Below are 12,258 nucleotides of genomic sequence, written 5' to 3' on the forward strand. Positions count from 1 at the left end.
CAGCATCTTTGTATATGGTCTTCTTTGATCTGGAAATAGCAAAGTAAGATGGGAAGCTGACAGCATCACATAAAAGGAAAGCTCTTTCTTCTATCCCAGGACTCCAGTGAGATGGGAGTGGTACCCATTTCTAGGAGGGGCTTATATGAAAGAAAAACAAGATGCCTTATGTAGCACATCTTCTCTGGAACAGATATGTGCCAGATCATGAAGCAACATGTCCAGTGGAACAAAGAAGTAACTTCCTGTTTCTCTGTCTCTCTCTATAGCATTATTAACATCACCATTATCCTGGCTGGAGCAATTGTATTCATCATTGGCTTTGGTATTTCAGGTATGTGCTATCTTGCCACAGTGCACACACCACTCACTGTTAAATTTCTAATCCCTCGGTGTGACACCTGGGAAGAGCACAGGGTTTTGACCTAGAAAACTTCAAAGTAGAGCACTTGTTTCACTTACTGTGTTCTCTTTGCCTTAGACATTTAACTCCTTAGGCTTCAGTTTCCTCATTTTTACAGTGCAGAAATAACAGCCAACTAGCACTCAGGTGAGAGAGTCATGTGAGTTTATCAATTGTTTACCCACCAGTCAATCTTGAAGACTGGCGTCACCAGGAAAGGCTGCGTGGAGCCACTCGGCTGACCTGAGCAGGTTATTTCCTTGCCCTGAATCTTTGGCTGAACTGTTAATGCCAATTTTTTTTCTAAAAAGGAGCCTTAGGTAAAGGGGAAACTGGCCATGACTACTGTACCATGTAAGAAACAGATGCCAGCCTGGCTGGCCTCCAAAAGCAGTTAGCTCATGCCAGTTGCAGGAAGCCTTTGCTTTCCTGTTCTGTTAGGTCATTCTTCTAAAGCATCTATTATGGATGCTACTTTAATTATGACTGAGTTAGGCCAGCAACTGTATTCTCTCAGGAGGATTGTTTGCCCTGTTTCCCATAAACCACCTGACATGAGCCAACACATTTACTTTAACTTAGTCTGTCACCACAGCTGTCACTCTGCACTTCAGCTCTTACCTCTGTCACTGTCCTTCAGAGTATGGTCACTAAATAGTGATCACAAGTCCTGAGTTAAGAGAACTTGCTCCATGTGCTGCTTCGGCAAGACAAGAGCACCCTGTCCACTTTCTTTTTCGTCAAAAGAGTATCTTTTGTCTATTTCTATTTTATTTAAAAATTTATTTATTTATTTATTTATTTATTTACTTTTACTTCATGGGTATGAAAGTTTTGTCTGCATGTATGTAACTGCACCTGTGTGTGCAGTGCTCATAGAGGCCAGTGGACAGTGTTGGAGCCCCTACAACTAGAGTTACAGGTGGTTGTTAACAACATGTGGGTGCTAGGAATGGAACCTGGGTCCTCTACAAGAGCGGCCAGTACTCTTAACCAATGAGTCATCTCTCCAGCCTCCTTTCATCTTTTTAAATTGAGTATCTTTGTGTCTTTTATTTAAAGGATTTTATTTTTAATTATATGTATATGATTTATCTGAGTGTGGGTTTGTGCACATGAATGCAGTGTACACAGAGGCCAGAAGAGAGCACTGAATTTCCTGGAGCTGGAGTTATAGGCAATTGTGAACAAATCAATATGGGTGCAGGGAACTGAACTCAGGTCCTCTGGAAGAACAGTACACGCTCTTGATTGTTGAGGCATTTCTCCAGCCTCCTGTGCTTCTTTTTCACTTGTAGTAATTCTTGATATATTCTGGTCACAAACTGGCTATGTGTGTTATCTTCTACTTGGTGGCTCGCCTTCATTCCCTTAATAGATTTCAATAAACAAAAGTTCTTAATTCTAGCTAGTATCATTTATTCATCTTCTCCTTTATACTTGGAGCTTTTGTTTAAGGGGTTTTCCATTTGTTTGCCTATCTCAAGATCATTTTGTAGAAGCTTTGTTGTTTTAACCTTTTTCACAGGTGTGCCTGCGAACCATCTAGAACTGATCTTGTGATGTAAGGATCAAGATTCCATTTTTCCATGTGACTGTCCAGTACACTCAGCACCATTTATTGAAACCATCTCCTTCTCCTTCTTCCCCCAGTGCTAACATTATCATAAATCAAGTATCCATATGTTCACTGACTCATTGCTAAACTGTTTCCTGATACAGATGGTCCTTGATTTACAATGGAGTTACAGTCCAACAAGGTGGAAATATTGTAAATTAAATGCATTTAATAACACTATAGAGTATGATCAGTCACCCTGTGATTATGTAGCCAACTGGGAGCCAGCATCACTGACCCAGGAACAGATAAAGGGTCAAAATTTGGAGTATTTTTCTACTGAATGTGTATCCCTGTTACATGATCCTAAAGTCTGAAAATTATAAATTAAGTTGTTCTAAGTGGTGGCCTATCTGTGTCCCTTTACAATCCTTTTACTGATGCTTTTACCTCTTTTCCTGCCCCTAAACCCTAGGCCCTCTCCCCTCTTCTCCCCTGTTTCCTCTCCTTTCCTCTCAACCTCCTCCCTCCCTTCCTCTCTCCTTATAGTAGGTTTATAAAGTCACTGGTTTTATTAGGTTTACAGTTGTTTTCAAAGAACCAGTTTTCTGTTGCTTTCCTATTTCACTAATTTTTTTTCCCTTTGGTCTTTTTGAGACAAGGTCTCCCTGTAGCCCCAGCTGTTCTGGAACTCACTATGTAGACCAGGCTGGCCTTGAACTTACAGAGATCCGCCTACTTCTGCCTCCCAAGTGCTGGGATTAAAGGCGAAACTCAAATATGTATTAATATTCCTCTTCTTGCTTAATTTGGCTGCCCTTTCATTTCTTTCTCTAATATAGTAAAATAAACACTTGATGAGAATGTATATCCCCAAACCCAGGAGGTAGATTTAAATACTGACTACCATTCCATTTTCCTAAGTGGTTTTGCAATTTACTCCTAACCAGAAGCTCATGACTGATCCAGTGTTTTTGTCCTCACTGACTTTGGCTATTGTGTAACCTTGTGGTTTCTGTTTCTTCACAGCTGAGGAGATAAGGGTACATTTTCATATGAAGAACATAATGCTGAGTGACAGGAACATGAAAGACCATTCTTTTTCATTTTTGTTTATTTATTTTTTACTTTATTTTATGTGTATGAGTGTTTTGCCTGCTGTATGTAAGTGCACCCATGTGTGCAATGCCTGTGGAGGCCAGAAGAGGGGGTCAGGTTCCCTTGGCACTGAAGTTAAGAATGTGAGTGCTGGGAACCAAGCATGGGTCCTCTGTAAGAGCAGCCAGTGCTCCTAATTGCTGAGCCAGTTCTCCAGACCCAAAGGACTATGTTTTTTATGATTCCGTGAATATAAAGGTCAGAAATAGGCAAATGAGTTTCTGCTGTTAGAAGGTAGCATGGCAGTTATTACCACTGGGACAGAGGTAGAAGGTAATGATTTGGAAGAGGCATGAGGGAGGGAGTGAGGGGAGGGCAGTAAGTTTCTGTTTCTTGGTGTGGGTAACAGCTACACGAGATGAAGCTTGGATAATTTGTCATGCTGTACAGTTACAGTGTGTGCGTTTTTATATATGTGGTGCTTAAATTTGGGTATGTAAACATTTATAAACTTGTATTTCTCTATATAGAGAGATAGATACTCTTTATAAGAAAACAAAATACTGACTGATAAAACATTTTTGGAATAACTTTTAAACTATTTATTTGTTTGTTTATTTATGTATTTATTTATTGTATGAGTGTTTTGTTTGCATGTATGTAAGTGCACTGGTGTCACACAATGCCTGCAGAAGCTAGAAGAAGGCAGAAACTGGAGTTACAGACAGTTGTTAACTGTCATGTGGATTCTGGGAACTGAACCCGGATCCTCTGCAAGAGGGGCCAGTGCTCTTAACTGCTCAGCCATCTCTCCAGTCCCTGGAATAAATTTTTAAAGATGTTAATGCTGAAACACATATTGGTACCCTTCTCAATAAAACTTAGCTTTTCCTTAATTTTAATTTAACCCACCCTTGATCTTATCTGATCTTATGCATCACCTTGAATTAAAACTCTATCATTTAGGTCAGTGAAATGGCTCAGAAGGTAAAGATACTTTCCACCAAAGCTCACCTAGTGGAAGAAGAGAACCAACTCCTGCAAGTTGCCTCTGACCACCTAGTGTGCTATGTGCATCACTGCACTAAGTAACTTTATATATACTATCTGATTTGCTATTGATAACAAATTGAAGGTAGACATGACTATGTCCACATAATAAACTCGTATAAAGTCACATGCAGCTAGAAAGTGGTCATGGCCTAATATCGAGTCCTGGTTGCATGCTCCTCCCTACACTCTGTAATAATGATAATATCCAGACAGACTTATGACAAAGAATATGGTTTTTTGTTTTTTGGCTTGTCTTAAAAACATTTTCTTGAGATCACAGCTTTTAAAGACAAAACTGTTCAATAATATACATATATATATATATATTTCTTAATGTCTCCTGCTGTCTTCTCATAGCCATTCTGTGGCTGGGCATGGTGGCACAAACCTGGAATCCCAATGCATGGGAGTCAGAGGCAGTAGGAATGAGAATTTGAGACCACCCTGGCTATATAGCAAGTTCAAAACCAGCCTGAACTGTATCAAAAAGCCAAGGGCCATAGATGGGTGCTGCTGTCCACTTTACCCAGAGAATTTTCTTTTTTTCTGTGGGTGATAGTTACTGTAGAGATTCATGAGCTGACAAAAATGCTAAGAATAAGTGACTGTTGAATGGTCAGCCCTAAATAGGACATCTGTATCACTCCCTCTAAGGTCCAGGGAAAGAGGGACTGGAAAGAATGTAAGAGCTGAGGAAGGAGATAAGCACTATGGAACGCTGTCTTCTAGAATGATCTGGACATTATGAGTGTGGAATCAACTATGTTACCTTACTGGTAACATAGACAAAGTCACTAGGAGAATTGAGAGACTAGTCATAAAGAGTCTGGCGCGTGCATGTGATGAATGGCTGTCACCGTCTGACACCATGAATGCTGTTAATAAACATTTTTTATTATTAACCCATTCATTTAACACCTCTTGAGAACTATAGTTTCCATATACCCCACCTTTGGAACTGGATATGCCAGGATGCACTTATCAGGGGCATTATTCAAATTGATCTTTAGTTGTTTCATTTTAAAATTTTGTCCATTTACTTTACTTATTTGTTTATTTATTTATTTATTTATTTATTTACTGCACTGCTGGGGACCAAACCTAGGTTTTTGTTTTGTTTGGGTTTTTTATTTTTAAAAGGTTTCACTTCCATAAATTCTTTTTTGTTTGATCTTTTCAAGACAAGGTCTCCCTGTAGCCCCAGCTGGCCTGAACTTGCTATGTAGACCAAGGTGGCCTTGAACTCACAGAGATCCACCTGCCTCTGCCTCCTGAGTGCTGGAACTAAAGGCGTGTGCCACCATGCCTGGCTCGAATCTAGGCTCTTACACACACCAGGCCAGTGTTCTGTCACTGAGCTACATTCCCCAGCCCTATATTGTTTTTATTTTTAAACAAAGTGGTTATATCTTCACAGTAGGTTGGCTTTTGTAATGCTTCAACTTGGCCTTAGTTACCAAGAAAATATGCTCAAAGGAGCACAGGCTTAGTACTAGACAAAGCTGGTTTGATCTTGGCTCCCCTACAAAACATGGGACACTAAGCAAGCTGTCAACCTCAGGGTTTCTTCACACTTGTTCATAAAGTGTATGTGATGGCCAATCTCACCTCTCCTGGTATAAAACAAGTCACTGTAAGGAAAGCATTTAGTCAAAAGTTCCTTCCCCTACCACCTAGGGCCCTGATCTGCTATCTTTCCAAATTATTGTACTTAACAATGCTTCCATATCCATGATTTAAGGTTTAGCATGACAGATTGAATACTCTATTAAGGACTTTATCTACACTATATTATTTAATCCTTTTAGGGACTCTATGAGGACGCATTCTCATTTTACAAATGGAAAAAAAATTATGGAATGTCACAAATAAAAAAAGTGGCAGAATTGGGACATGAGCCCAGACAGCCTGAAATCTGCATCGTGTGCCCAAACACTGCGCTCTGCTGTTTCCCTGCATTTTTCCTTTATTTGTCCTGACCCAGTCAGCATCCTTCCTAACTTATTCTTGTATAGGCAAATGCTACGCAGCCCCACTTTTCTTCATGCACACGTGCTACCCTAGCCTCCGCTGGAGCAGATGCTGTGTTTCTGTCTGTAAGCCGTGTGCTATAGTGTCCATCAAGACAGCTGAGCTTCAGCAGATGTTGCATGACCATCTGCTGAAGGCTTCCAGTGTGTTCTCTGACATGAAATGTATAGAACTTGTCTTACTGAGTCAAGTCAAGAAGTTCATTTCCTAGGTTTTATCCAGTGCCATACAATGCCCTCAGAATCATATTTTATTTTTTAATTTTTATTTATTATTTTTATTTTATATGTATGCATGTATTGCCTGCATGTAGGTAAGTGCACCCGTGTCATGCAATGCCCACAGAGGACAGAAGAGGCTGTCAGATCCCCTGGGACTGGAGTTACAGACAGTTGTTAGCTGCCATGTGGATGCTGGGATTCAAACCTGGGTCTTCTGCAAGAACAGTCGGTGTTCTTAACCACTGAGTCATCTCTCCAGCCCCAAGAATGATAATTTCTATAGTAAATATAATTTCTATTGCGTTTCCTGAACTCCCGCTGTCTAAACTATTTGTGCTCCTACAATGGAGAACTAATTGAACAGTACTCACTTGTACAAAAACTGAAATGCTCAGATTGCAACCTGCTCATCTCTGATGCCTCCCAGCCTTTTCCTCACACAGACCAGAGCTATAGTGGTAATTACTCCATGAACTAAGGAGTTTATTTTCAGTAAATAACTGGATCTTTCAATTTCTGACAAAGTTTGAGGCAGCTTTAGAGACAAATGCGACTATTTAAATCTGTTCCAGTTACAAGAATTCTGTACCAAGAGATGGTGGCCTCTAACCCATCTCCATAGGGCTTTGTCCATTGCACACCAGTCACACAAGGACCTCTGGTGGTCAGCAGGCCTGAAGAAGAAGATCATGTCAGGCCGGGCTTCATGATACTCCTTAGCCAAGATTTATTTCCACATTTGAATACAGACTCTGTTTCTGTCCGTTAAATTTCATTTAATCACATTTAATCATCAAGTATGCATTTAACAAACAAGTATTTATTGACTGCTTTTGGGGTGTAATACAATGCCTAGATTATTGTGGTTTTTTAAGACCTCACTGGCTTTTGTTCCTTCTCTTTATCACATATAGAGGGGAATTTAATCGATGCTATACTCATCCATCTGTCACATCATGACTGTGACCTCAAGTGACTTGAACCTGCTGCTGGTCCCTGGGCACCCCGCAGCTGCCTATTTTTAATCACAGAATTCTCTAGATGTGTCAATGGATTCCCTACCTGTGGGTTCAAGGCCAACACATTAAAATGAATTCAGTGACACAATTATCAAATGGAGACATGCCATTATCATTTCATTTCCTCCATAATTGTGCTAATTATGTATTTTTTTCTGAAAAGTAATTTTCCAATTTAACTTCAGTGACACTTTATAAACTATAGTTAAATTCATTCTTGGTGTAACATACCCACATTTGCTCTGTGGTTTTATTCAGAATCTCCATGTACTTTTTTTAAATTTTATTTATTATTTTTATTTTATGTGTATGTGTACTGCCTGCATGTGGGTAAGTGCACCCGTGTCGTGCAATGCCGGCAGAGGTTGGATCCCCTGGGACTGAAGTTACAGACAGTTGTTAGCTGCCATGTGGGTGCTGGGATTCGAACCCAGGTCTTCTGCAAAAACAACCAGTGTTCTTAACCACTGAGCCATCTCTCCAGCCCCCTACATGTATTTTTATTATATTCTTTTTCAGGCTTATGTTTCCCCTATTTTAAATGTGTTGGTTTTGCTAAATTTTCTTTACCCTTGCAATGAATAGATTATCTAAAGCAGTACTTTCATTTATACTTATTCCCATTTATTCGTGAACTCAGAAAGTGTTCTTTCCTGTAGAACACAGCAGTCGATACTACAGGACCTGTGGTTATGATTGAGACTCCTTTGAGTCCCAATGTTTCCTTCCTTGAGAAAGCTTACAGATGAGCGCAAGATACAGACTAATGACAGGGAAGAGGGAGGCAGCTGCCATGAAGTGTGACAAGGGAGGAGAGAGGAAAACCTACACATTTTACCTTGACGGACTAAATGGGATTTCACAGAAGGACTGCCATCCAAACAGGCTCAAATAGAAATAGGACATGGATCACAGAGTGAAGGAAAACAGGAACTCTGAACAGGGACAGGATGAGTACACAGTGTGACTCTCCAGCCATGCAAGCCTGATCAGTCTGTTAAGCAAAGATGGTTGAAAATAAGACTGAATCTTTAAAAGCAGTCACCAAAAAAATGCCACAGCAGCAATGGGTGCTGTATTCATCTTACACAGTAAAGGCTCCTACTGTTATCCTGCAGTCTCCCAGTCTCCCAGAGAAAAGGCCAAACATGCCATCTGCTCCCAAAGCCCCTGCTCCACACCGTCAAGCCTCCAGAAACATCCCGCAGCCCAGCCTGTGCATGTGTCTTTGTGTCCTCAGCCTCTTTTCTCTAGCTACAAGTTTCCTGTTATCTGTATCTCTCTGTTCATTCTTTAAAAAAAAAATGTATTTGTTATTTTTATTTTATTTGTATGAGTGTATTGCCTGCAGGTATGTAGTGCACCCCTGTCATACAATGGCCAAGGAAGTCAAAAGAGGGTGTCAGATCCCCTGGTACTGGACTTACTGAGAGTTGTTAGCTGCCATGTGGGTGCTGGGAATTGAACTGGGCCCCATGCAAGAGCTTAGCTTCTTTGATTATATCTACCGTTGATTCCCCTCATCTCCTTTACAAGGGCTGTGAAGTCAATTAGACAATTCCAGGCCTAGACGCCAGAAGTGCCAAGGACATCCTTATGTTTAGAATGTTGCTTCTGTGTTTGAAAAAGAACATGTATTATTTGTTCATGTACTTTTAAACTGAAGAAAGAAAATCAACAAACCATTTGACAAGACAGAACAGACTGTGAAAGGAGACAGTGGGAGGGGCCTGCGGAGGCAGCAGCAAGAGCTACTCCCTTAGGAACCATGGAAAATGAGCGGCTACAAAACAGACATGTTCAGATTGCACTTTAGGAAGGCCTGTCTGTAAGATCAATGCATGTAAAGTGGATCACATGGAGGCAAACATGCAAGGCAGGAAAACTAGTAAGGATGCAGAAAAATCCAGTTGTGGTACTGAGAACTCATCATGGTTGGCTTCAGTAGATGTAAGAAAGGCTTGTGAGGGCTATTTTAAGGCTGTAAAACAGGTGTTTGTGTAAATATAAAGAGATCAGAACAGGCCTCAGTCTGGAATACCCTCAGTATGTAGCACAGCTCTTGAGGTAGAGGACCCTGTCCATGGTCTCCTCTCCACACTTCCTGTGTCTGCTCCATGGTCCTCTTGGGCTCCAAGTCTATCTCCTTAGCTTCACAGTCAAGTCACAGGAGCCACCCAAAAAAAAAAAAAAAATCAGCTGGGTGTCGGCACACGCCTTTAATCCCAGCACTCAGGAAACAGGGGCAAGGTGGGTCTCTGTGAGTTCAAGGCCAGCCTGGTCTAAAAGGCGAGTTCCAGGCAGCTGAGGTTACAGAGACCCTGTCTCAAAAAGACAAAAAAAAAAAATCAGGTAATTAAATCACCCCAGGTGATGTGTGCAGCCTTCAGTGTACAAAGAACAGCTGGAACAAAAAACAATCCATCTGGGTGGATTGTCAGCTAGTCAGCTGAGGAAGAGGTGCTGGGACAGAGCTGCCACCATAGTTAGTGTTTCTACTAGTGATAGGTTCAAAGGGGTAGAGGTGGTAGCCTTGGACCCTAAATCAGCTGCACTAAGTACCACTCTTCATTATGCCATAGATAACACTGGAACCTCAGCCAAGTCACTTCCCTTTGCTATGCCTGAATTTCTTCTTATTCAAATAAAGTCTCAAAACTTTAGAATCTAATGTGCAAAATTACTAGGCACATTTAGTTAACATGAAGTTTCACTTTATGTCACTTTTGGTTAGCTACGAATAATACCTTACCTGTGTAATTACCATTTGCAAATCAAATTTACATCCATTTGATTTGTTCCTCATAATAACTTCTTAAGGTAGAGAAGACAGATATTGTTACCTCCTTCTTCCTGAGGGTCCCACGACTTATTTAAGGTTACATACCTATTAAGAAACACAGCCGAGACTTAAATGCTCATGTTCAAGCTTCAGTTCCATTGATGCCTTGCTGCCTCTCAGGCTCTTGTGTACAGCAGATCTGTTGCAGATACAAAAACGATTTTCTTCCTGCTCTTTCTATTCTTGTCTTTTTAAAAAATGACTTTTGTGTTCTATATTTCCATTTTATCTGGACATCTCTGTCTTTCTTCTTTAAATGAAGAGCTGTGTTGTCAAAGTCTCGGGCTTCCTGGCACTGACCCTTGCTCCCTGAATTGCAGGGAGACACTTCATCACAGTCACCACTCTCACCTCGGCTGGGAACATCGGAGAGGACGGAATCCTGAGCTGCACTTTCGAGCCTGATATTAAGCTCAATGGCATCGTGATCCAATGGCTGAAAGAAGGTATCATGGGTTTGGTCCACGAGTTCAAAGAAGGCAAAGATGACCTCTCAGAGCAGCATGAAATGTTCAGAGGCCGAACAGCAGTGTTTGCCGATCAAGTGATAGTTGGCAATGCATCTCTGAGACTGAAAAACGTGCAACTCACAGATGCTGGCACTTACAAATGTTACATCAGCACCTCAAAAGGCAAGGGGAATGCCAACCTTGAGTATAAGACTGGAGGTGAGTTGCTTCTGGAGGGAGGGACAGATGGTACCAAAAGATAATTGAGGCTGAAGGGCATGAGCTGCTGATGAAATGTCACGTGTGCTCATAAATGACCAACGTCAGATTGTAACTCTCCCGATTCTGTGAGTAGCCATCTTGCAACCATGTCCAAGACCCATACCAACTTCCAAAGTGACCTACTATAATATTAGGACTTAAAGCCTTTTCTTCTAGGCTTTCAACCACCTCTAGATTTCCAGGTATATTCCCAAAGATATTTTACCAAAATAAATAAAAGGTATTATTTGTATGCTAACTTAAGAAACTGGCAAAATATTTCTGAAATTAAAAAGTTTTAGTGTAGGTATGATAATAGATGTCCATAGGACTATCGTAAAGATTGAATGAAATAACATCTGGAATATTCTTCTAGCACAAGGTACACTCTCAGTAACTGGCGATTCGCTGTCATATGCACTGTTTCCCAAATCCGCTCTTAGGAACTTGTTCTTAACCTGCTCCAAGCATGTGAATCTCCCTTGCTCCGTGACAGCTTCATTAAGAACAAGGTAAACAACAGGATGTGGCAGCCAAAGTATGTAATCTTAGCGCTGGGGACTTGGAGGCAAGAGGATCCAGAGTTCAATGTCATCCTCAGATACATAGTGAGTTCAAGGCCAACATGGGCTACATTAGACTCTGTGTCAAAAAAAACAGAACACCACCAACAAAAGGAGCAACTCACTCAACAGTAGCCTGGTTCCCAGGGAGAGAAGTTGCTAAGTGACTTGATAAATTGTAGGCTGCCATTACGGCATAACAGTAAGTCGAGGCCCTAACATTTTTCTATAAATATCTCTCTGCCCAGATATTGGGGAAAAGAGGTCTTAATTTCCAAATGCAGGCACTTTAATGAGCAGCATTACCTTAGAATAAAGCAAACACTTAACCTTCCTATGCCTGGATTCCAGAGCTATGCTGTGTCCACCCAAACAAATTCCAAATCCCCATGATAACAAGGCTTGTGAATAGACTTTCTGTGGGTGAAAGGTGAATCTTTGTTTATTTCTTTCTTCTTTATCTCCTACTTCACTCTAATCTGTGAAACTCAGAAGGCTTCCCAGGTTCTTAGGAAAAGGCCCGATTGTCCTAAGAGAATAAGCTTTTTTTAAACTTAAAAAAAAAAATGTATTGAGAATTTCATACATGCATATAAGGTGCTTTGATCAAATCCATGCCCACTCCCTCCCCTCCAACTCCTCCCATATCTCCCCATCACTTCTTTCTGAAAACTTCATGTATTCTTTCTTTTCTTTTTTTTTTTTTTAATATGGGGCTTTTTGCTACTCTAACATTCCCCCCTCTGAAGAGGTAACCCTA

The 12,258-nt window shown here is 40.8% G+C and overlaps 1 protein-coding gene across 1 annotated transcript in view; it reads left to right on the plus strand.

The window, feature by feature from the left end:
• Positions 1–266: 266 nt before the first annotated feature.
• The window catches only part of Vtcn1 (V-set domain containing T cell activation inhibitor 1), a 20,614-nt gene continuing 8,622 nt past the window's right edge, over positions 267–12,258 (plus strand). Inside the window, exons 1-2 of the mRNA XM_008832942.1 lie at positions 267–334; positions 10,546–10,893. Coding sequence (XP_008831164.1) covers positions 10,677–10,893 — 217 coding nt within the window. The 5' untranslated portion in view covers positions 267–334; positions 10,546–10,676. The remainder of the gene's footprint in view (positions 335–10,545; positions 10,894–12,258) is intronic.

Source organism: Nannospalax galili, unplaced genomic scaffold, assembly GCF_000622305.1.
Source record: "Nannospalax galili isolate Female #2095 unplaced genomic scaffold, S.galili_v1.0 scaffold1951, whole genome shotgun sequence".
NCBI classification, from domain to species: Eukaryota; Metazoa; Chordata; class Mammalia; order Rodentia; family Spalacidae; genus Nannospalax; species Nannospalax galili.